The following is a 24,382-nucleotide window of genomic DNA, read 5'->3' as shown; positions in this document are numbered from 1 at the left end:
GGGCAGGAGGAGAAGGGGCCACAGAGGATGAGGTGGCTAGACGGCATCACCGACTCAGTGGACGTGAATCTGAGCGAACTCCGGGAGATGGTGAAGGACAGAGAAGCCTGGCGTGCTGCAGTCTGTGGGGTCGCAAAGAGTCAGACAGGACTTAGCACCTGGACAACAACAAGGGTAGTGTTGCCAGATATGCTAAACAGTTATTCGTTGTTCATGTGAAATCTGAATTTTTATTTGCTCACTTTGGCAGCGTGACCTGAGGGAGATGTAGGAGCTGAGAAGCCATGGGGAGATTTGGGGGGAAGGGTGGTTTATGGGAGATGCTGAGAGTGTTTCACGGAGAAGGAACAGTGCGTTCTGGGTCTGGAGGCATCAAGCTGTGGCAACTCTGAGGCCCTGGAAACCCAGAGGAACAGGGGTGGGAGTGTAGAGGGGGTGCCCCCGGAGCTAGAGGCTGATCGGGGAGCCCCTCGGGGGGCAGCTGACCATCAGGGCAGGGCTCCACCCACAGGCCACACTGGTGGGGCCAGCCTTGGGAGACATGTGTGGACACGGGGCACCGTGAGGGAGAAGGGGGCCCTCCTTGGCCGGAGGAGACGGCCGCGGGTGGTCAGGGTCACAGTCCAGCCTCTGGTGGGTTCTGGTCAGTCTGGCGGGTGTGACTTTCTCAGAGTTCCAGTGCCAGAGTCCAGGACAGTGAATGACCCAACTCATAGCTCTTAAAGGGCCAGAGCTGGAGTCGGAGCCCTCAGAGCCACAAACCCTGGGCTCCTGGGGCTTCATCCTCGCAGGCCCTGGGATGTGTGCCCCGGAACCCTTGGGGGACCCTGAGATGAAGGCCAGCCTGGCGTGTTCCTCCCCTTCCCAGGACAAGGGACAAAGCAAGGAAGTGGGGGCTGTGGGTCAGAGGAGGCAGAAACCGTGTGCCCCGGGACAGGGTGGGTGGGAGGAGGGCGGCTCCGCGGCTTCTCGTCGCCCCCTCCCCTCCCAGGCACTCACGTTAATGGCCCTGGTTGCCTGGCCCTGCCTTTGCGTGCTGTGACACCTGTGTTAATAATAGTAGCGATTGCCAGCTTTTTGGCGTCTTTGCTGTGCTCCATCTGCCTGGATCATAGGCTGCTTCTTCTAAATATTTACTTGGCTGCACTGTCTTAGTAGCGGCATGTGGGATCTTCAGTTTTAGTTGCGGCACGTGGGATCTAGTTCCCTGACCGGGGATTGAACCTGGGCCCTCTGCATTGGGCTTGCAGAGTGTTCGCCACTGGACCACCAGGGATGTCCCGTGGCGCTTCTTCTGGCTTAATGCTTTGTTCCTCTTGAATGTTCCCTGGCCCCTTCTGGTGGTCCCCAGATCTCACCATGCTCTGAACTTTGGACATCAGCAGCCCCAGTGTTGGCAAGCCCTTTCTCTCTGCCTGCTGAGGTCTGATCGCCTTTATAGGTCAGTATAAGCGCCCTATCCTTGGGGAGCATAGAGCATACCCTGACCCCTACTTGGGTCAGTTTCCTGCTTTACATGACAGATAATTAGACAGCCCTGAGGTCCCCTGCTGTAGGTCCGAATCTACAGTTCCATCAGGGCCTTGGAGGACAAAGACTGGTGTCTAGGTCACTGTCGTGTTCCCCGGCTCGTATGAGTGCTCAGAAATTAATTGCTGGATGAACGAAGAGGTGAAAAATCCTGTTCATTCCTTCTAACCACCCTGGAAGAAAGGTTTTGGCACCACCACCACTATCCCCATTTTACAGGTGAGGAGACTGAGGCTCAGAGAGGGGAACTCAGTTTCTGAAGGTCACATAGGAGCTAAAGAATGAATTACTTGACTCAGAAATAGACCCTTCCTGTTGGCCAGGTGCCTCAGTCCCTCCCACAGCCTCTGACCTTGAACCCAGGTCTCCCGCACTGCAGGCGAATTCTTTACCAGCTGAGCCACAAGGGAAGCCCCTGACCTTGGCAGGTGCTTGGAAAATATTCGTGAAATTGGGCTGCACCAAATCCCTGAGCACTCCACTCCATTCTGAAATGTTTGAGAGGTTCTCCCCCAGGAGTCCTGAGAAAATCTTGAATGTCAGCCTTTCCCCAAGGTCTCAAAGGAAGCAGAAGGTGTGGTTCGCATCCTTCAGGAACTACCACTCTTCTGGAAGATTCAGAGTCTGTCAGTAGAGAGGGCTTGAACCAGGGGGTCACTGGAGTCTGTCCTTGGTGTGTGTGTGCACGTGTGTGAATGCATGTGTGAGTGAGTGAACACATGTGTAGTCACCAAGGCCAGTCCATTTATTAGCCAGAAGTAACTGAGTTTCAGACAGTAAAGGTAGGCATGTCTACTTTCCAACTTACCTACCTAAATCAAGCATAACACAAGAACGAATGCGCGCAGAGCGCCTACTCTGTGTTGGATGCTGTTCTATGATTGTGATGTAGGTGGACCCAGATCCTGCCCGCAGATTCAGCCACTGGGGAAGGACAAAATTGGAAGATACAGGCATTCCTTGTACCGTTTCTTTGACATCACTGTTGTGAACATTTTTGCCAGTTCCTTCTAGTCTCTTCGCTATGTATATTGGTTTTAACATGCTCAGTTTTCAGATGAGGTTCAGAGAGGTTAACTGACTCATTTAAGGATGCACAGCTGGAGTGTGGGAGAGCCGGGATTTGAACCTGTGTCAGTGTATCTTGGTCTGGTTCCCTCATCAAAGCAAGTCATTAACAGATCATCAGATACTGTGGACTTCTGCTTCCCAGCCCTGGTGGCCCTTTTCTGGGGATTCAGAGAAGCCAGAGATTCAGGGGTACAGATGGTGAAGTGCAGGAATCAGGCAGAATGTTAAGCAAGGTTATTCTCAGAATACATTTGTGTAATGTTTAAACATCGCACTTCCGGACAAGCTCTGCTGTCACTCAGACCCTGGTTCTGGCTCCAGCTCCACTGCAGACTAACTTTGGTCCTTGGGCAAATGGCTTTACCCCTGGGGTCTCAGTTTCCTGATCTGTATAATGGGGATAATCAAAATCCTTGCCTCACAGCATCATTTGGGCACTGAATGAGCTTCAGGCATGAGACTCGCCTTGTCTAGGACACACACACAGTCATGCCTAATATATGGCAGCTCTTTCGTCTTGCTATTCCTGGAAGCCACGAGACAGATGACATCTTCCTGCAGTTTGACTTGAGAACATTTTGGGAACAGTTATTCAACTTACATAGAAATTAAAATCAATGCATTTTGAAACTTTAATTTTAAAGCAAAACAAACATCTGTAAATGACGAAATAGACTGCAAAATCTATTTGAACTAAGAAAAATTTGAACTAAAACACATGCCTTGAACTACACCTTTTTTCGGTGATTTCCTGGACTCTGCCCCTCTCTCCTGGGGTGGGGAGCCCTGGCCCTGTTCCCTCAGGGGATCTGGGGAGGGCACCTTTGGGGAGACCTTGGAATCCTCCTCCAGGGACAAAGCACTTTCACCTACCTGTGAGTGGGTCAGAGTGAACATTCCTATCCCATTTGTCAGAGGGGAAAACTGAGGCTTGGAGTGGGAAATGAATCACAAAGATTCAAGCTCTGTTTGGGAAATCTGAAAGCCAGAAAGGTCACAGCATTCTGGAGAAAGAAGGGGTCCAGGGGGCCTTACTCTCAGGGGAGGTGCCACCAAGGGACACTTTGATGGACAGGAGCTGCTGCTCCCCAAGTCTCATGCACCCCAGTGCCTGGCCTGCAATAGGTGCTTGGCAGGGGCTTGCTGTGGCCTGGGGGCATGGGGTGGGTGGCCCTCTTCTTGGGGATGACCATCTCCAGGCTAAAGCCTTTCTAACTTTGGGCTCTGGAGTCATGTTGACCTGACCTCCCAAGCCTCGGTTTCTTCACCAGTGAAGTGTGTTGGGGACCCTTCAGCTCTCAGCATAAGGGCTGGTGCAGCCCCAGAACTCAGCCAATGGAGTGGTCTGGGGCTCAGGGAGGAACCTGAGGGGCCACGTGGGATCAGGGGCCTCTGAACTGGGATTTGAGTGTGCTGAGCAGCCTCTCAGGCCTGAGTTCCCTTGAGGGCCTCTCCTCTCTGCATCCAGTCTTAGCCCGGGCCCCACCGCCTGACTCCGCTAGCTACTTGTCCCATCCTGCCACAACGGTGGTGAGACCCCTGATGTTTTCTGCCGATACCGTGACTGTTGGCATGCGAGTCCACGGCTCCATGTGGAGCACTCATCACCTGCGGGGCCCAGCGCCTTCAACCCCTTCTTGTTGGCTGCAGCAGCAGCCCTGTGATGGATGAGGAAGCCACGGCTCAGAGAGGGGACTGCACTGACCGGGGTCACACAGCGACCGCAGAGTGGGTGGACCCGTCTCCGCAGTGGGAGAGAGCCTAGCTTCTTTGGGGCCACGGTCAGGTCCTCCAGGTCTGAGTTCAGGGTAGCGAAGAGCAGGTCTGGGAGCCTGAGGCCTGACTGGCACCCTCCCCACCCAAACCCACCCTCTGTAGTCAGGGAACCGACATCCATCTGGGTTCCTGAGGTCAGGGGGGCCCCAGTGCTCTCCCCAGACCCCCAGTGGGCTCTTCTGCAGACGAAGCAGCCCCAGGACTGCTCAGTTATCTTGCCACCCGGCGCCCTGGCCCCTCTTATTGTGGAGGATGCGGGCGCCGTGATTGGGTAAGGAGCAGGGGCCAGGAGCAGTCAGAGCTGGGTCAGCTCAGGGGTGACTATAAACGTGGCTTCCTGCAAACCCCAGGAGCCTGGGGCTCTGAGGGTCTCTGGAGTCCCGCGTGGAGGGCGGGGTGCAGGGCTGGCGGCTGTAATAGTGGCTCATGGCTCTGGTCTTTATCTCCCCAGGGCTGGCAGTCTGAGGCCCTGGGTCCTCCCCTTCGGTGAGCCTGCACAGAGGGTACAGTGTGGCGAGGCAGGCTGGGGGGGCCCTGCAGGCGGCCGTGGGCCCCCACCAGCTGGAGCTCAGCCAACGAGGGTGGAAATAGCCATGGGGGCCAGGCCGCTGCCCCCCACCCTGGGGGAGGCCTGAGCAGGCTGGGCTCTGGGAGACTGGCTCCTTCTGGGTGAGGGTGAGGGGCTCCCGGAGCGCCCGGGAGTGCTGGGCTGGAGGCCAGGCCTCCTTCCTGATGAAACTCAGGCCAGCCCTGGAGCCCAGCTCCCCCGCAGCTGGGCATTTATGGAAAATAGGCGCAGGGCGGGCTGGAGGGCGCCGGGTCCGCTCTGTGCCCGACCTGGCGGAGGCACGGACCGATCTCATCGCAGGGCAGTGGCCGTGGGAGGCATGCCTTACCTCTCCTCTAGCGGCGGCTCTGCTGGAGGGTCCGTGTCAAGGATGAGCCTGCCTGCCGTCCCTGGCCAAGGTCACCAGGCTGTCTGCTCCAGGGCGGGCACTCACCCTGCAGTCTCCTCTCAGCCTCCTCCTGGTGTTCCCCCTTGGGGCCTCCTGCCTGGGGGCCTGTGAGCCTCCATGGTCATTGACTTGTGGGGGCGTGGAGGTCTCAGGAGCCCCCTGCCCATCCCCCCCGAGGGGAAGCCACAGGTGGCCCCAGGTGAGGGGCAGCCAGGACTCGCCTGCTTCTCCCTGGAGCACCGGTATGTGTCCATGAGGTCTATGCGGGCTCACCCCAGGGCCTGTATGTGACCCATGGGTCTGGGACAGCTTGGGTGGGGAGTGATCAGGGCTTGGGGAGCTTGTGGCTCCTAGGGGATCAGAGAGAGGGCAGCTCACACAGCTCTCAGGCGGCTGGCCCCTACTGGTGGGAAACCTCGGAGGCCTTATTGAACGCTCTTTCTTGTCTTCCCATCCCCCTGGTGCCACTCTTCACACTTGGCACAGCAGGTGATACTTGCCGTGAGCAGCAGGAGGGGCAGGGAAACTGAGGCCCAGACCTGGGAAGTGACAGGTCATGCAGGAAGGGAGCCGTGGAGCCCTGAAATCCACAATGTCCCAAGACCACCATCCTCCCTACGGGCAACTGCCCCTTGGGGGAGGGCGAGGATCCTGCCCCTGGACTGGGGGGGCCAGGCCGCTGCGGTGCAGGGGGCTGTGTCCTGGCCCACTAGCACGTTCCCTCGCTTCTCTGAAGAAGCTTTGCTGGGAGGGGAGGGATGTAGCCAAATTAGGGCCGCTGGCCGCTGCCAGGTGGGGCCCATTTGGGAGGATGGGAAGAGGTTGGTACAGCCCTGGGCTGGGGTTGGGGGGCTCCGGGCTGGCCCTGGATGGTGGCGGTTCTTGTGTTCTTCAGGGAGCCAGGATGGGTGGGACTACCTGGTAAGGCGAGAAGAAGGGGTGCTCACAGGTTGGGGACCCAGGAGGGGAGGTCTGGTCTGGGATGGGGGTGCATTTGGGCCATGAGGTCCATGAGGGGTCCCTGAGCTGTCAAGAGGACCTAGAAGTCTCGAGGGAGGGGTGTGGGGTGCACGTGCTGCCCCCCCAGCCAGAGAGCCCATGAGGAGGGCTCTGGGTGGGGACTCGGAGAACCCCAGTATTTGGAAGCCAAGCAAAGACGGAGAGGCCCAGGGCCTGGGGGGGAAGCTTTGGGGCAGGGTGCACTTCTGGAAGGAGCAGGATCCATGATGTCAGAGGGTGGGATTCTGTGATGAGGGGTTGCGGGTGGCCAGGTCCAAACGGCCCCCATGTTCTCTTTTTGTGTGAATCAGACCGGAGGTTCTCTTTTTGTGTGAATCAAACCGGAGGTTCTCTTTTTGTGTGAATCAAACCCGAGGCGCCTTTGCTGATGGGTTTTCCTTCAGCTGCCGTGGGGCCGGGGGAGGCATGACCAACATTCTTGCAGCCTTTGTCCCTGGAGATGGAAAGGGACCCCTGCAGAACGGCCCCAGAAGCTGCCCACAGGGGGTCCTCCAAGCGCCTCTGTGGGGGCTGCAGCCCCTGCTGTCTGTTCCCACCATGTTTGAGCTGAGCTTCCATCAGGAAAGAGGTATTTTGCTTTAGGGAAATCAAAATCAGACTCAACATTTATGCTGGGCTCCAGGGACCAGCTCTCGTGTTCTTTCCCGGCAGACAGAGCTGTGGGCAAGGGAGGAGGAATACCCGGGAACATGGCTCTGGGTGTGGGAGGGGAGCAGACCCCCACCACAGCCAGGGGTGAAGACGGGGTTGGGGGGCAGGGGCTAGGCCCCGCCTTCCACGCTGAGCCCCCAGCAGGCCTGCTCTAGCTCCGCTGCCCCCTCCGCGCCCCCCCGCCCCCCCCCCGCCCATGCTCAGGGCAGGTCAGCGGGAGGGAGTCCAGTGGACGCCTAGCTGTCCTCTAAGCTGGGAATTTTCTATCCAGCCCTCAAGAAACCCTCCTGATGGCTCTGCCTGCTAGGCATCATCCTTCAGATGAGGACCCTGAGGCACAGAGGATAAGTCGCTTGTTTTGGAGCAAGCCAGTCTACCAGTGGTGGAGACAGGCTGCTGACCCAGAGCCTCTCCCAGTTTGGGCCTTGTGGTCTTAAATACCAGTTTCCCTAATGAGCCTGGGCGCCTGGAGGCAGGAGTGAGCTGGAGAAAGGCAGCTTGTTTTTAAAACTGGCCGGAGCCAGTCATAATGGTGAAGGTAAACAGGCTGTGGGAAATGTGTTTTAGGACGCGTTCCCACCCCAGCCAAGGGGTTTGGTGACGATGTGGGAATCAACAGGGTCTGTTCCGTGCCTCCCACGTCGGGACACTGGGGCTGGGCTTTGAGCGTGATGCTAGGAGAAGCATTTGACCACTGGGGACTTAGCATCCATCTGGGGAAAATGAGGGGGAAAGGGCTTCTAATGAGCCCTCTCTGGGTGCCAGACGTCGCACCGAACACTCTAACTTCATCCCCCTTCTCTCAGAGAGAGGCTGTTATTTGTCCTATCGGTGGCTCAGACTGCCACCTGCAATGCAGGAGACCCGGGTTTGATCCCTGGGTCAGGAAGACCCCCAGAGAAGGGAATGGCTACCCACTCCCGTATTCTTGCTTGGAAAATTTCAAGGATAGAGGAGCCTGGCAGGCGACAGTCTGTGGGGTTGCAGAGTCAGACACGAGTCAGCAACTACCACTTTATCGTTCACAGATGAGCAAGCCAAGGCTCAGAGATGTGAGTTCATTCACCCAGGGGCACACGGCCAGAGCCCTCTCTGTGGTCTGCCCTATTTTTCCAAAGTCCTGTAACCCCTTCTCCCTGGCTTGGCCCTGCAGGCAGCGCCCTGTCTGACCCTCTGTTGTATAGTTGATGGGAAGACAAGACTTCATTTAAACCACGCTTCCCACACACGAAGGGGGTTCCCAAAGAGGGGGCTTCCCAGAAAGGGGACATCCCAGCTGGGACTTGAAAAGTGTTGTAGGGGTTACCCAGGTGACAGGTGAGGGCAAGGGTTCCGGGCAGAAGGAGCAGCTGGTGCAAAGGCCTGGAGGTGGGACTGATTAGAGAAGCTTGAGGGCGTCACAGGACTGGGGTGGGCTGGGAACCGGGGGTTGGTTGCCCTGAAAATGACCTTCATGCATCCCAGGCCCTGAGGCCTGAGCACGGACCTGCCGAGTCCGGGACGCGTGTTAATTTCACACTTGAATGGAGACTCAGAGGGATGGGGGAATGGGACCAAGCGGGGAGCCTGAGCCTGGGAATGTCACTCTAGTGTCTAGGTAGCGGGCGAAGACGGAGGGACCCCATAACTGTCCCTTGCCCCCTTCTCCCTCCTAGCGCCTGTGGTCCTTGGAGCTGCTGGGGGCGTGTCCCCAGCAGGACCCTCAGCTCTTCTGGCGCTGTGAGGGGGTCCCCACCGGCGGTGAGCTGATGAGGCCAAAGCTTCCCCCCAGCATTTTATCGCGAAAGCTCAAGAGCTGCTCTGGGGCCCTGAGCACCGTGTGTCCGTCGTCTCAAAGCGCCAGCTGTCAGCATTTTGCCACGTTTGCTTCCTGTCTCTTTCTAAATACGTGCGTGTATATTTCTGAGCCTCTCGAGGGAGGCTGCAGGCATCCTGATTGTCACCCCTAAATACTTCAGGGCACGTCCCAAGGAAAGAGGACGTGGTCCCACGTCACCTCCGTACCGTAGCTGTTCCTAACGAAATAAGCAGTGAGTCCACCTGGGCGTCTGAGTGCCTGCCTGTGGGCAGCTTCCCCACCACCCTCATCGTATCTCTCACACCCATAGTTGTACTGGTTCAGTTGCTCAGTTGTGTCCGACTTGGTGACCCCGTGCACTTCAGTGTGCCAAGGTTCCTTGTCCTTCACTATCTCCTGGAGTTTGCTCAGACTCAGGTTCGTTGAGTCAGTGATGCCATCCAACCATCTCATCCTCTGATGCCCCCTCCTCCTCCTGCCCTCAGTCTTTCCCAGCATCTTTTCTAATGAGTCAGCTCTTCGCATCAGGTGGCCAAAGTATTGGAGCTTCAGCTTCAGCATCAGTCCTTCAAATGAATATTCAGGACTGATCTCCTTTAGGATGGACTGGTTGGATTTCCTTGCAGTCCAAGGGACTCTCAAGAGTCTTCTCCAACACCACAGTTGGAAAGCATCAATTAGCTTTCTTTATGTTCCAACTCTCACATTTATACATGACCACTGGAAAAACCACAGCTCTGACTAGACGGACCTTTGTTGGCAAAGTGATGTCTCCACTTTTTAATATACTGTCTAGGTTTGTCATAGCTTTTCTTCCAAGGAGCAAGCGTCTTTTAATTTCATGGCTGCAGTCACCGTATGCAGTGATTTTGGAGCCCAAGAAAAGAAAATCTGCCAGTTTCCACTTTTTCCCCATCTATTTGCCATGAAGTGATGGGACCAGATGCCATGATCTTCCTTTTTTGAATGTTGAGTTTTAAGCCAACTTTTTCACTCTCCTCTTTCACCTTCATCAAGAGGCTCTTTAGTTCCTCTTTGCTTTCTGCCACAAGGGTGGTGTCATCTGCACTCATGGTAGCTGGTCTTTCCCTCCAGATTCGGGGCCCAAGCCGGGCATTTCGATGCGACTGATGGCCTTGTCTCTTTAGTTTTTTTTTTTTTTAATCTGAAACAATCCCGTCTCGTTTTCTACCTTTTCGCACCGACATTTAAGTATCCTGGACAGTTGTCTTGTCAAATGTCCCACGTTCTGCATCTGTCTGGTTGTATCTTCATGATTAGACTGGGAGCTGGAATTTGGAGGCAGGCCTGCCTGACCTCTGTGAAGCGGGGGCAGGTGGCCAAGCCCCTCCGAGACCTGCCTGCTGCTCACGCCCCCCCCAACAGACCCCAGGGCTATAGGCAGTGAGGCAGTGGCAGCTGCTGGGCCTGGCATGGGGCCAGGGGATACCTGTTTCCTGCTTAATTAGCTGCGTAAAGCAGGGGCAGGGCCTGTCTCCCCCTTCCCAGCTCATAGCCCGAAGAGCTTGGCCACCTGCTGATCACTCTGTGCTCTGTTGTGGGGGCCCTTGTAATGGGGAAGGGGCAGTCAACTGTGTCTGTGTCTTGAGGGCTTATTGGGTACGGGGGCTGGTGAAGGGCATGGGGGAGGAGGTGGAGGCTGAGAGGGCCTGGGGAGGGGTGCTGCTCGGGGATGGGGCAGGGGCCATGGTCAGGCGAGAGTCGGGCCTTCTGAGCTGGGAGATTCCAGGGAAGCCTCCTCCTTTGACCTTGAAGGGGGCCTGGCCTAAGGGCAGCAGTGGGCCAGCACCCCAGCGCTTGCTACCCTGCTCCTCCTGTTTATATCATATGATACCAAGGTTACACAAGGTCACACAGCTCATTGGATGACTTGAAGTGGGGGTGGTCCACTTGGGCATCCGTCCTGTGCTCTGAAGGCACAGTCCTGGCCCCTGGCCCCACCCAGCCACCTCAGGTAACTCAGCCAAGTAAGTAGGCCTGCCTGAGCCTCAGTCTTCTCATTGGGAAAACAGGATCACACCTATCTATGGGGTTTTATGCTTATGAAGAGCACCAATCATTTTAATCTTCACAACTAGCCCATTTGACAGATGAGGAAACTGAGGCTTAGAGGGAGGAAGTACTTCACCTGGGGACACACAGCTAGTAAGCTGCGGAGCTAGGTTTAAACTCAGGCTGTCCATTCTGGCTCCAGAGTATGAGCCCCTGAGCTCCTGGCTACACTATGATGGATCTCCTGTGTCTCCAGGTTGAATATTTAAGGATCAGTCCCTTGGCTCCTGCTGCCCTTCTCTACCAAGTATGGGTGGTTAGTGTAGGGCTGCCCAGTTTCTGTTAGGCCAGGGAAGATTTCCCTCGCCACGCTCCTGCCTGATTCCCTTCCCACTCTCTTGTTCAGTTGCTCCGTCATGTCAGACTCTTTGCGACCCCATGGACTGCAGCACTCCAGGCCTCCCTGTCCTTCACTATCTCCTGGAGTTTACCCAAACTCATGTTCACTGAGTCGGTGATGCCATCCAACCGTCTCATCCTCTGTTGTCCCTTTCTCTTCCTGCCGTCAATCTTTCCCAGCATCAGGGTCTTTTCTAATGAGTCAGCTCTTCGCATCAGGTGGCCAAAGTATTGGAGCTTCCGCTTCAGCATCAGTCCTTCCAGTGAACATTCGGGACTGATTTCCTTTAGGACGGACTGGTTTGATCTCCTTTCAGTCCAAGGGACTCTCTACCCTCTGCCAAAACTCTCTTGGAAGATTGCATTCTTTTACACCAGGTCTGACTGTTCCTGGTAACCTGCAGCTCTCACTGTTGCCTTGCTGTCTCTCCCTTTTTAAATTGGAGTGTAATTGCTTTACAATGCTGTGTTGGTTTCTGCTGTACAACGTCGAGAATCAGCTATTTGTGTCCATATATCGCCTCCTCCTTGAGCCTCCCGCCCCCACCCATCCCGTCCCTCTAGGTCGTCACAGAGCCTTGAGCTGAGCTCCCTGCTATGTAGGCAGCAGCTTCACTAGCTGTTTCACACACGGTCGTGTATACGTGTTAACGCTGCTCTCTCGGTTCGTCCCTCCCTTTCCTTCCTGCTGTGTCCACAAGTCCGTTCTCTACTGTCTGCGTCTCTATTCCTGCCCTGTGAGTAGGCTCGCCAGTACCGTTTCTCTGGATTCCACACGTGTGTGTTAATATGCGACATTCGTTGTCCCGACCCTGTATGACAGACTCGGCGTTGTGTCCGTGGACAGGGCATCTCCGCCAGCCTCTGTGGGAGGAGAGTGCTGACAAGCGGGGCCTGGTCCCAGGAGCCTGACCACCAGGGCCCGGCTGCGGCGGGGTGGCTGAGCCACAGACTCGAGTGCAGACCCTCGCGCTCCCGCTGCGCGTCCTGCCGCCCTTTGTGCCTCAGTTTCCCCATCTGCAGCCAGGCAGAGTGGCGGCTCCCCTGGGAGCATTGTCAGGGCAGCTGAGCCGAAGCACAGAGGCCCGTCCCGCTCCAGATCGAGGCTCGGGGTGGGCGCTCGGGACTTGGCCCTGTTACGAGCTTGCCCTGAACAGTTTCTTGGACTGTGGCCTCGAGTCTGATCAGACACACGTGGTGAGGTGGATCCCCTTGGGCCTCACTCCCCACTCTGCTGGGAAGGGATTTCAGTCCTTTCACTCAGCTGACTCGCACCCAGCACCCACCTTCCTGTCTGTCCACTCGCCCATTCATTCTTCTCGTCTGTATTGAGCACATCCGAGTGCCAGGCCCTGTGCTGGGGACTCAGGAGTAGTCACACCTGTTCTGACTGGAGTCCCAGGACAGCTGGTGTGGCAGGCACAGTAACTGTTATTCCCGTTTTACAAACAGAACTGAGGCACAGTGCTGGAGGTGCTCTCGCAAGGTCAACCCCCACCCTGTGAATGAGTGAGGCCTTAGAGCTGGTTAGATGTTCTTGTTCAGTGACTTTAGAGAAACTACTGGTTTTGTTCCAACCCAAACTGATTCAGTACTTTTCAGAAAAAAGCTTTTTTTTTTGTTTATTTCACGGTTCAGTAAAGAATGACTATTTGGGCTCGGCTGGAGGTTCTGCTACTTTATATGGCTCGTTCTAGCTTTTGGTTCATGGCTCCGTTCTTACCTTGCCTGTAAGAAGAACCTGGGGCTGAATGCTTTGAGGGGCTGGAGGGCTGAGTGGAGGAAGGGAGGGTGCTGGGTGCTTCCAGGGCGGAGGAGGGGATTCAGCCTTTCTGCCCTGGCCCTCCCTGTGCTGGCAGGGTGGCTGAGTGCCTGGGGACGCCAGTGACTTCTTTGACCATCCTGTCCCCAGGGATGCCAGATGGGGACGACTGATCCTCCGAGTTGGCCCGGGCACACGGTCTTGCCTGCCCTGCCCAGGACAACAGGGAGAGGCCAGCCCCTGCCTGCAAGAGGCTGATCTTGGCAGTCCTCCCAGCAGCGCAGTGGACATCTGGAGGGGATGGGCCGTGGTCGTGCCCTGGGGTCAGGATGGTCAGACTGAGACAGCTCACCAGCTGGGGGTAGGGGAATGCAGGCGTCTTCTTGTTCAGAGCTGGCTGGTGTCCAGAATGTCCAGACATGGGCAGAATGGCTGTGGGTGGGGGCGGGGAGGGCAGGAAGGAGGCTCCCCTGTGTCTGTCTGTCCCCTAGGACACCTCTGTGAGCTAAAAGGCCACTTTTCTCTTTTCTCTTGCAGTTACGGAGAAGGAAGTCCAGCAGTGGTGAGTAGCCGCGTTTTCCCAAAACTGTTGGGTGGGTCGGGGGTGTTGGCTTTGTGCTGATGGGCCGGCAGCCCAGCTGCCCAGGACAGGGGCACGTGGAGGGCCCTCTGAGAGGGGCTTATCCACAAACAGGTTCAGGCAGCCTTGGGTTCAGATCCCTTTGTTCACAAGCAACTGACGTAGATGCGGTTGAACTGTGGTTGGGGGTGGTGGTGGGTTGGTGGTGACCCCATGCTTCAGATGGCATCTCTGAGGACCACCAGTGTTAACTTCAGACCCTGCTCACCCAAGGGAGGGGTTTGAACCAGAAACAAGTCAGGAGACTGGATCCCAGGCCCAGCCTTGTCACTAGATTATCACATGGTCTTGAGAAGTCTCTTACCGTCTCTGGGGTTCAGCCACTCTCTCTATAAAGCGATTGAATAGATCGGATCAAGGATGGTAGATAGTTTTCTTCTTGGATGCCAGCTCTGATCAGTCCATAGTAGCTGCCTGGAGTGCTGTGCTAAGGAGGATTCTGAGGCCGTAAGTCATGGAGCAAACGGAAAGTATAGCAGTGAGGCATCAGTGAGGTCTGTGATGGATTAGTGATGCCTGCCCTGGAGCGGGCAGGGGAGAGTGGTGTACTGTCTGTCATTGCGGAATGTGGAGCCCCCACGGGAGGCTCACTGTTAGGTGAACCTGAGTTGGGGTGGATAGGTGAGCAAGGAGGGGAGCTTGGAGACCTTCTAGAAAGTTTGGTGGCTTCAAAACGGACTCTAGAGCCGCAGCCTTGCCTCTTCCCATCTCTTTGGCCGCTGAGCCTCCATTTCCCCATGTAGGAATGATGAGAGATCGAAGTGGTAATCCCTGTAAAGGTCACAGCACAGGACCCAGGGGCTGACAGCCGTTGACGGTGGTCTTCCCTCCACTGTTCAGACATGTACTCCGTCACAGCAGGCCGCGGAGGCCACGTCTGGGAAGGTTGCAGGCCACGAGACTCCTGGGGGAGCCCTGCCTACACCTCCCTGACCCTGAGTCCAGGCGGCAGAGGCGGAGAGCTGTGGCTGCCCTGCCCAGCTCGGCTGACCGCTTGCCAGAGACCGCGGCCAGGTGGGCAGCACCCGGGTGGTGAGCTGGCCGCAGGCATGGAGGGTGGGCGGGAGCAACGCCTCCCCTCCCTCCTTTCTCCCCCTCCCTCCTTCCTCGCCCACCTCATTTCCCGCCTCGCTGCCCCCCAGGGGGGCATTCCAGAAGTCCTCCTGCTGCTCGGCCTTTGTCCTGCAGACTCACCCGCCTGGACCCGGCCGGCCGCACTCCCGCCTGCCTGCTGTGTTTCTCTTCTGCTTAAAGCCCCTTTGTGGGGACTTCCCTGGTGGTCCAGTGGCTGAGACTCCGTGCTCCCAAGGCAGGGGGTTCCATCCTTGGTCAAGGAACTAGATCCCACACGCGACAATGAAGAGCAAAGATCCTGCACGCCTCCACTAAGACCCGGCGCAGCCAAACAAACAAACAAATGAATATATATGTATATGTTAAAAAGCCCCTCATGGCTTCTTACTGCACTTAGCATGAAGGCCTGACCCCTTGCCTGGCCCTCAAGGCTCCCCGAAGTCTCTGGCCTCACCTGCTGGCTCACTGGGCACCAGCCATACCCGGCTCCTTCCTGCCTCAGGGCCTCCGTTCCGGCTGTTCCCTCAGCCCCAGATCTTGGCATCTTTGCTGCGGCGTCACCTCGTGGGAGAGGTCACACTGACCACCCTCCCAGTCTCTCCAGCGCGGTCCAGGGTGATCTTGTCTGGGGCTGACTTTCACTAGTTTTCACAGAAGGGGAGCCAGGCCCAGGGGTCTTCTGTGACTCTGTGACTGGTCCTGGACCATGCAGTGAGCAGAAGCAGAGCTGGGCAGGTGCCAGGTCCCCCCCGGCGGGCCCAGGTCCCAGGTGGTCAGGAGCGCAAACCAGGCCACAGTGATACGAGGCTGGGCCAGGCCACGTGGGCTCTCACCGCCCACCTGGCTTCATGCTGGTCACCGCCTCGGCTGTCCCCAGCTCTGTATCCGCAAACGGAGAAGGCTGGGGGCTCAGGGAGGTGGGGCCAGTGTCAGGTCCGGGTCCACAGCCATCCCCTTGACCATCTTGACCATCTTATTTCCTGCCCTGAGCACCATTCACCACAATGGAAGATTGAAGACCCCCGATGGGGGCTGAGTAGGAAACCGCAAACAAGACCTTTTTGGCCCCAGGGACCCATTTCATGGGAGACAGTTTTCCCATGGACCAGGAAGCAGGGGGATGGTTTGGGGATGATTTGAGCACATTACATTTATCGTGTGCTTTATTTCTAACCTGATGCTGTCGCTAATCAGACCAGAGGTATAGGTCTGCAGCCCAGAGGTTGGGGACCCCTGCCATAGCAGGTCCCAGGCCCTTACAATCGATTGTGACATTGTGATCACCTGGAGAGTGAAGGGAACATGATCCCGAATGGGAGTAACAGGGCGTAAATAGTGCCCCCAACACAGTTTTGTGATGAAAAATGTGCGGAGGGAACAGAAGATGGGAAGGAAACTGGCCAGAGGCTGGAAGTGGGTGTGTTGGAGGTGGTGGCCTTATGGGTATTTTCTTTCTCTCACATTTTCTATAAGTTTTCCATAATGCTTTTTATTATGTTTATAATAACCAAATAGCCTGATGGCATTGTGACAGAGACAGTGGGCGAGGCGGGAAGAATTCTGCAGCTGCCTCGACAGGGCCAGCTGTCAATCCTGGATCCTTGTCCGCAGTCGCAGCCCTGGGTCAGGAGGCTGCCTCTCCTTAACATCGGCGGCTGCCTCCTGTGGGCCAGGTGCTTAGAACAATGCCGTGGGGTCAGTCTAGGAGCAGCCCATTTTACAGATGAAGAAACTGAGGCTCTGAGACACTTGCCTGGGTCACCCAGCTCTGTGTGTATGTGTGTGTGTGGAGTCTGGGTCCAGCTTGCTGGCCTCCGTGGCCAGGGGTACAGGGGCTCAGCCCTGCCCGCTGTGGCTTTGGGAAATCCTACAAAGCTGAGGGCTGTGGAGGGTGAGAGGTGGGAGGAGTGAGAAGGGGGAGGGGAGAGGTGCAGGGAAGAGGCCCCAACTCAGGGATGTGTTTGAGCCCCTCCTCCGGATCGTCTGAAGGCTGGTCTCCAGGGAGCTGGGAGGGGAATGCCATGGGAAAGGAGGTGTTTGAAAAGATAATGGGGAACAGTTTGCCAGGGCCGCTGCGGCAGGCAGTCCCAGCTGCGTTTGGCTGATTGCAGCTGGGGGTTATGCTTCCTTCTCTATCCACCTATTTATTTGCCACTTTTCACGCTGCAGAAAGCAGCATCCGCCACACTTAACCCTTGGCAGGGAGGTGGGTGGGCATGGAGGGCTCTGCAGGGCTCGCTTCAGGCTGGGTCCCAGGGGACAAGGCCCCATGGGATCCAAGAGCAGCAGGTCCCAGGGAGGCCTGGAAGGCTGGGCCCCTGGGGAATGAGGCCCTGGTGGCCTTGGGGCCACGGGGCCTGCAGAGAACAGGAGCCTGAGCTGGAATCAGACCCACGGGCCACGGCTGGTGTTCATTCCTTCAGGCATCACCCACTCATTCATTAATTCACCCAGTCATTCATTCGTTCATTCGCCGACTCACTCATTCATTCATTCACACCCTCACTCACTCACTCATTCATTCATTCATTCACACCCTCACTCACTCACTCATTCATTCGCCGACTCATTCATTCATTCGTTCACACCCTCACTCATTCACTCATTCATTCCTTCACTCACCCACTCATTCACTCATTCATTTCCTGGTCCATTCATTCAGTAAATCTTTGCTGAGCACCTACTCTGTGCCAGGCACCTTCCCGGCGCTGGGGGCAGTAGGGACTGGGGGAGACGAGGCGCTGGAGTCCCCCAGGGGACCCAGGCTGGCGCAGTGGGGGGCAGACACAGGCCGGTGCCACGGTGGGAGGCGTACAGGAAGGAGTGTTTTGTAAGTGGCATTCAGCCTGCAGTGTTTTTATGAAACGACAGATTTCTTTTCCTTCCCTTTCCCTCTCAAAGAGGCGTCAGAGGCAGCTGTCGCATCTTGGCTTTTCTTCTCTCGTCTCCACCTTGTCGTGGAGAGCTGACTCTCAGGTACAGTCAGCCTCGTCAGACGCCTGTGCTCTGGTGGCTGGAAACCGCGTGTGCGGAGCTCCGGGGCAGGGCTGTGTCCCGGATTCGGTTCCATGGCTTCTCCTCCAATTCCTAAAGAGAGTTAAGACCCCTGCTTCAAAACAAGGTTGTGTGAGGACGCTTCGTGCCTCTCCCCTTCCCCGGCCTGACCTTCGCCAGCATCAATGCCAGGACTTCTGTCGCTTTCACCGTTGGGCTGGAACCAGGCAGAAGGCGCCCAGGAAAATGGGCCGTGGAGGTTTCGGGCCACGGCTGGTGACTGGCCGCACATAGAGGTGGTGGTGGGGCTCCACCTCGGGGCCGCCGTTTGCCGCCGCGACTCGATAGGCATTTACTGAGCCCCTGCTGTGTGGGCTTCCTGCGTAGCTGATCTGTCTGCAATACGGAAGATCTGGGTCAATTCCTGGGTTGGAAAGATCCCCTGGAGAAGGAAATGGCAACCCACTCCAATCTTCTTGCCTGGAGAATCCCATGGACAGAGGAGCCTGACGGGCTGCAGTTTGTGGGATCGCAAGAGTCAGACATGACTTGGCGCTGTATTTACTTTTTGCTGTGTGTCAGAACACCCTGCAGATTCATGGTGAACTAGAAGGTGTGGGGTTCCTACCTCGATAGACGCTGCGATGCTGTCACTGGCCTGTCATCACAGAGGCTACGGGCACCGCTGCGAGGCCCAGGCCAGGGACAGGGTGCTGTGAGTGTGCTCTGGAGCCTGGCTCTGTCTGGGGTGGGCAGAGGGGGCTTCTCTGGGGGAGATGCACTGAAGCGAAGAACAGAAGGGGGAAGGAGGAGGGAAGGAGTGTGCTGGGCTGAAGAAATGCCATGTGGCGGCCCTGAGCCAAGAGGAAATGTAACAGCTCCCAGCCTCAGTTTCTCCATCTGTACAGTGGGTGTAATAATCCCCACTTCCTGGGTTTGTTGGGACGATTTGGTGAAATGGTGCCTGGAAATCACATAGCCCCATGTCTGTGCGTGTGTGCTAAGTCACTTCAGTCATGTCCAACACTTTGCCGCCCCATGGACTGTAACCTGCCAGGCTCCTCTGTCATGGGACTCCGCATGCAAGAATACTGGAATGGGTTGTCATGCCCTCCTCCAGGAGATCTTCCCGACCCAGGGATCGAACCTGCATCTCCTGTGGTTCCTGCATTGCAGGCAGATTCTTTTACTGCTGAGCCACCTGGGAAGCCCAGGTACGTGTTGTTAGGAATCCTGGCCCACTGGAAGGCAGACACTGGGGAAGACCCTCTCTCTGCTCTGTGGGGCGCCCTGGAGACCATCTAGTCCTATGGTCCTCCACTGGAGTGGCTCTGACCCGGGGGGGCGGATATTGACATTGTCTGGAGACACTTTGGGTTGTCATAATTTGGGGTGGGGATGCTTCTGGCATCTAGCAGGGAGAGGCCAGGGAGGCTGTCAAATATTCCATCTCACTGGACAGGCCCCCATGACCAAGAATCATCTGACTCCAGATGTCAGTAGTGCTGGTAGAAAACCCTGATCTAGTCTAAGCCATTTATTTTACCAACAGAAAAACTGTGGGACATTGCGGGGAAGGGCTTTACTTGGGCCCCTCTTACAGTGAGACATGATGAGCCAGGACTGGAGCACAGGGCGGGCTCTGGAGCAGGTTTCCAGGCAGCTGTGTGTCTGAAGCAGAGAGGGAGGTGTGGTGAGGGGAGAGGGAGGAGGCCCCGGGCCTGTTGGAACCTGAGCCAGGGCCGAGGATGGGGGTGCAGTCACGTCCGTCTCTCGTTATCCTGGGATGGAATTCCTGGGCAGGAACTCAGTTAGTAAGCAGCAGCTCCCTTGCGTGCCCGCAGTGGGGAGGGGGTGTGTGCCTGGCGTGTGTCCCGGCTCTGCCAGCCAGGGGATGCTGAGCTGCACCTCGGAACTGGACCTTGGCACGAAGTCCTGGTCTCAGAGCCGTGAGGGCTTGAGGAGCAAATTCAGGGCCCTGGGGGCCCCTGGGGTGTCTGGGACCCGACCTCCTCTCTGCTTCAGCAAGATGGGGTGCCCCCACCTTCTGATGATGGGGTTACAGTGTTTGGAGAGCAAGTCCCTGCCTTTCCATGCAGCTTGGCTCGCAGGAGAGGCAGATGAAGAGAGAGCCTGGGAGGCAGGAGTCCTGGACCGGGCCCTGTGTCTGCTGTGTGACCTTGGGCCCGTCTCTCTCCCTCTCTAGGCCCCTAGTTTCCCATCGATCCATGGCGGGGTGGGAGTGTCCCCGTGGCTCTCTAACCATCTGCCTGGAGTTCTCAGCTTCCAGGCAGGGTCTCCAGGGCTCGGGAAGAATGCCTGCGACACCTCAGCTCTTTTTATTTGTTTATTTTATTTGTTTGTTCATTAATTCATTCATCCAGCTCATTCATTGAGCTCAGTGGACATTTACTGAGCTCCCGTTACGTGCAGGCCCTGGGCCAGGCATGGGGGCACTGTGGTGTCAGGGAGTTGACAGTCGGATGGGGGACACAGCCTGAAGGTATGCGTGGTACAGTGTGGTTCCTGCTGCCCTGGGGCCTTTCCAGGGCTGGGGGAGAGATGAGCAGTGCAGCCCCTGGTAGGGGGGCGGCTGGGCAGACTTCCTGGAGGGAAGCTGGGACCCGGTGGATGAGTGCGTTAGCCAGGTGACGAGGAGGAGAAGGGGGACCCGCAGGTCTGAAGGCTGGGAGGGTGGCTGGCATGGCCAACTCTGGAAAGTGCTGCAGGGTGTGGAATATGGGCCAGGTGGGGGGACAGTGGGCAGGGGAGGCTGGGCCATCGGGCCAGGGTGGGGCTGCTGCTGGTGGCACCAAGGGGGCTGGACCCCACAGGGACAGGGACAGTCTCTGCCAGGGAAACTATACACCCACCCCCAAGCCCAAGGTTCCCCACTGAGACCAACCTCCCTGCAACCCCCAGGAAAGCTGCAGGGCCCCCACTGCCAGCACCCCCTGCAGGCTCACACAGCACTGCCAGCTCCCCGCCCACTGCCCTGCCTTCCCCTCTCGGGGGCCAGGCAGCCACAGGTACCCAGCCAGGAGAGGGCTTTGGGCACCTTTGGGTCTCCCTCTAGTGTTTTTAATAATTGTTTAGAATCACTCAAGTAACACACCGCCCCCTGGGGGGAAATGGGAAGCGCTGGGGGACACCAGGGTAAGTGTGGCCCCCATCTGGGTCTCCAGGGCCTGCTGTGCCCCCACGTGGGTCATCATGTCCTGGCGCCAGGCCTGCTCCCTCCTTGTGCCCAGGGACCCGTCCTGACCTGGGGCCGGGGGTCACAGACCAGGTCTTGGCTCCGAAATACTCCTCCCTGGCTCTTCATCCTGCCCAAGCGTGGAGATTTGCACCTGGAACACGCACCTGGGAAGGATGCTTTGTCGGGGGAACTGGCCTTTTCCTGGTCCCTGCTGTGGGAGGAGCCCTGGCCTCAGTCCATCTGTGAAATGGGGTCACTGAACCCACTGAGCGGGGCTGAGTGGCGATTGCAGGACGAACTACCCACGAGGGCTTAGCCCAGCGCCCAGCATGGGGCTGTTGTCAAAGGTAATGAGACAGGGCAACTGAGCCTGGACCGCCTCCCTGGGCCTCTGGCCCCTCCAGGCGCCCCATGGGTGGGCGGGAGGGCACTTGGAGGCCCAGCCTCCTATATGACCCCTTGCTTGTGAGGGGCACTGCCAATGGTGAGAACTCACACCAGCTGGACCCCGAGCCCCGATGTATCTCCTGGCTTCCTTCCGGTCTCTCCCTCACTCCTAAGAGAACACTGACATGTTAGCAAGAGTATTGTCTTGCTTTCTTTCTGATGTCTGACCTCAATCAGTTAGGCTTCCCAGGCTTCCCTGGTGGCTCAGATGGTAAGGAATCTGCCTGCAAAGCAGGAGACCCAGGTTCTGTCACTGGGTGGGGAAGACCCCTGAAGAAGGGAATGGCTACCTACTCCGGTTCTCTTGCCTGGAGACCCCCAAGGACAGAGGAGCCTGGCGGGCTCCATGGGGTCACAAAGAGTCAGACACACCTGAGCGACTAACACGTTCACGATCGCCGAGGCCCCCTCCTTCCGGTGCCTTGCACGCCTCTTCCCCCAGCCCAGGCCCCTCAGATTGTTCTCCGAGGGTGGGGGCACTGTGGCTTCCCCACAGGCTCCCTGTTGGCCCCCAGTCACGCGTCTCCAGTAGCTTTCCCAGGACCTGATCGGAGAGCGGCCCCAGGTAGACTGGCGAGTGGTGGGGCAGCTGGGGACGTCTTCAGGGCCGGTGTCCCTGAGCATCTGACCCTCTCAGTGGGTGCTTCATACCCTGCCTCAGCTCCAGTCTGGGCTGCGAGGACTTGCAAATCTCTCCATGATGGAGCCTCAGTTTCCTCATCTTTAAAATGGGCATGGGAATTCCTTGGCAGCCCAGGGGTTAGGACTGTACTCTCACTGCCAAGGGCTGGGATTCAATCCCTGGTCGGGAAACTGAAATCCTACATAGTGAAGTTGCTCAGTCGTGTCCGACTCTGCGACTCTGTGAACTGTAGCCCACCAGGCTCCTCTGTCCATGGGATTCTCCAGGCAAGAATACTGGAGTGGGTTGCCTTTTCCTTCTCCAGGGGGTCTTCTGGACCCAGGGATCAAACCCAGGTCTCCTGCATTGCAGGCAGACGCTTTAACCTCTGAGCCACCAGGGCAGACCCCATGCCACACCATAAAAAAAAAAAAAAATGGTGGGATGGCCATCCTCATAATACCTTATTCGTGGGCCTGTTTGGGTGTCCCAAGAGAATCAGGTTTGCAAAGCTACCAGCAGACAGTGGCTGAGCGGAGGTAACAGCTGGTAGCCGATAACAGCTGATCCGTCTCTCTACCCCCATTTGTGCTGGGAATCCTTCTCAGAGGAAGGTATGTTCTGGCTGGAGTTGCCAAGCTCCATGCAGGAGCCAGCTGGTGAACTGATTTAAAAGAGCACTGAGGTCATGATACTAAAGATCATGCCATCGATTATTTTTTATGTCCAGCCCTGTGCCAAGGATGCTTCGTCAGCATCTTGCACAGTCCCCGCATGACGGATGTGACAGCTGTCCCTGTTCATAGAGGAGGCGAGTCAGGCTCAGAGAGGTGAAGGTGGTTGCCCGAGGATGCACAGCCCGCAAATGGCAGAACCGGGATGTGGGCTGCGAAGCCACGTTGCCATCAGCTGGCCGGCTGTCTGGAGGGTCCCATGCTGGGCCCTGGGAATGCAGGGTGGACAGGTCCAGTTGGAACCCCCTGAGGTGTCCTGGGAGATTGCTGGGCTCCTCCTGTGTTGTTTACCCAGTTCCCTGGGAACAGAGGCAGGGGAGCAAGTGTGTGCACACCAGAGGGGGTGCAGGCATGTGGGAGAAGCCAGCTGCCAGGCCCCAGATGGTGGATCTGCCCACCAGCACCACCAGCCTGCCCGGCTCCAGGAGGGGCTCAGTGGAGAAGGTGGGGGAGGCGGGAGTGCCTTGCGCAAGAGCGAGGCTTCGAGGAGGTTGTTTGTGTGGGTTTTGTGTTAGGCGCTTGTGTGGAACAGGGGGCTGAGTGGCCACGTGACTCTTACCCGCTGGGAGAGATGAGGCTCAGAGAGGTGTGGCCACCTTTTGCCAGTCACACAGCTAACAAGAGGCAGGGGTGGGGTGAGCCCAGGCCTGTGATGTCCAGGTCTGTGCTCACGACCCGGTGTGACAGTTTCCCAGGACAGGGCCTCCGGCTTCCCGGGCGCTGGGCGGGAGCTCCCAGCAGGTGGTGATGCTGGAGTCTCTTTCACTGCCCCTCGCCTGGTCTCTACCTCCAGGTACAAGGGCTTCATCAAGGACTGCCCCAGTGGGCAGCTGGACGCGGCAGGCTTCCAGAAGATCTACAAGCAGTTCTTCCCATTTGGGGACCCCACCAAGTTCGCCACGTTTGTTTTCAATGTCTTTGATGAGAACAAGGTGAGCTGGGGATTGATGGGTCCCGCACCAGCCTGGAGTCCCCCCCACCCACCGAAACCAGCCCGGAGTCCCTTCCACCCTCCACAACCAGCCCAGAGCCCCTCCTTCCTGAGGTGTCTCCACACCCATGCTTGCCCTCTGATGTTCCCTTCGGAGAAGGAACACACATATACATATACACAAATGCATGTCCCATTTCTAGTCCTACCCTCCTCCTTCCCATCTTCTCTGAACCTCATCCCTTCCCTCCCATGCTCTGCACTTGGACGTCTGGTACCTGCTGCCGTCCGTCCATCACCACCCGTCGGATGAGGGGCCTGACCAGCACTAACCGAGACCTCACCTGCCCCTCTCTCTCCTGCAGGATGGGCGAATCGAGTTCTCCGAGTTCATCCAGGCTCTGTCGGTGACCTCAAGGGGAACCCTGGATGAGAAGCTGCGGTGTAAGTCCTGCTCCCTGGCGGTCCCAGCCTGGAGGGAGGCCAAACACCCAGGCCCAGGCCGTCTGTCAGGGGCTGACAGTGGCACAGATGTCCTGTCTTTCCAGTTCAGAGGCGGTTTCCCAAGGGTGCCCAGGCAGGAGGAATATGGCTTCTTTAGGTGGGTGGACAGATGGGGCAGGAGCAGAGGGACATTTGAGCAGGTGCAGACATGGGAGGTTCAGAGGTAAAGGAATCTGCCTGCAACCTGACCCAGGTTTGATCCCTGGGTTGGGAAGGCCCCTTGGAGGAGGAAATGGCAACCCACTCTAGTGTTCTTGCCTG

The 24,382-nt window shown here is 57.3% G+C and overlaps 1 protein-coding gene across 2 annotated transcripts in view; it reads left to right on the top strand.

The window, feature by feature from the left end:
- Positions 1–24,382, top strand: part of NCS1 (neuronal calcium sensor 1) — a 55,236-nt gene that overhangs the window by 12,898 nt on the left and 17,956 nt on the right. For both annotated transcript variants that reach the window (XM_055399820.2, XM_055399821.2), the window contains exons 2-4: positions 13,514–13,538; positions 23,480–23,618; positions 23,983–24,061. In XM_055399820.2, the coding sequence (XP_055255795.1) occupies positions 13,514–13,538; positions 23,480–23,618; positions 23,983–24,061 (243 nt within the window). The remainder of the gene's footprint in view (positions 1–13,513; positions 13,539–23,479; positions 23,619–23,982; positions 24,062–24,382) is intronic.

Source organism: Moschus berezovskii, chromosome 11 (genome assembly GCF_049115385.1).
Source record: "Moschus berezovskii isolate FMDL1 chromosome 11, NW_MosBer_1.0, whole genome shotgun sequence".
NCBI lineage: Eukaryota > Metazoa > Chordata > Mammalia > Artiodactyla > Moschidae > Moschus > Moschus berezovskii.
Note: the sequence above shows the minus strand (reverse complement) of the source record. Positions and strands in the feature narration are given on the sequence as shown.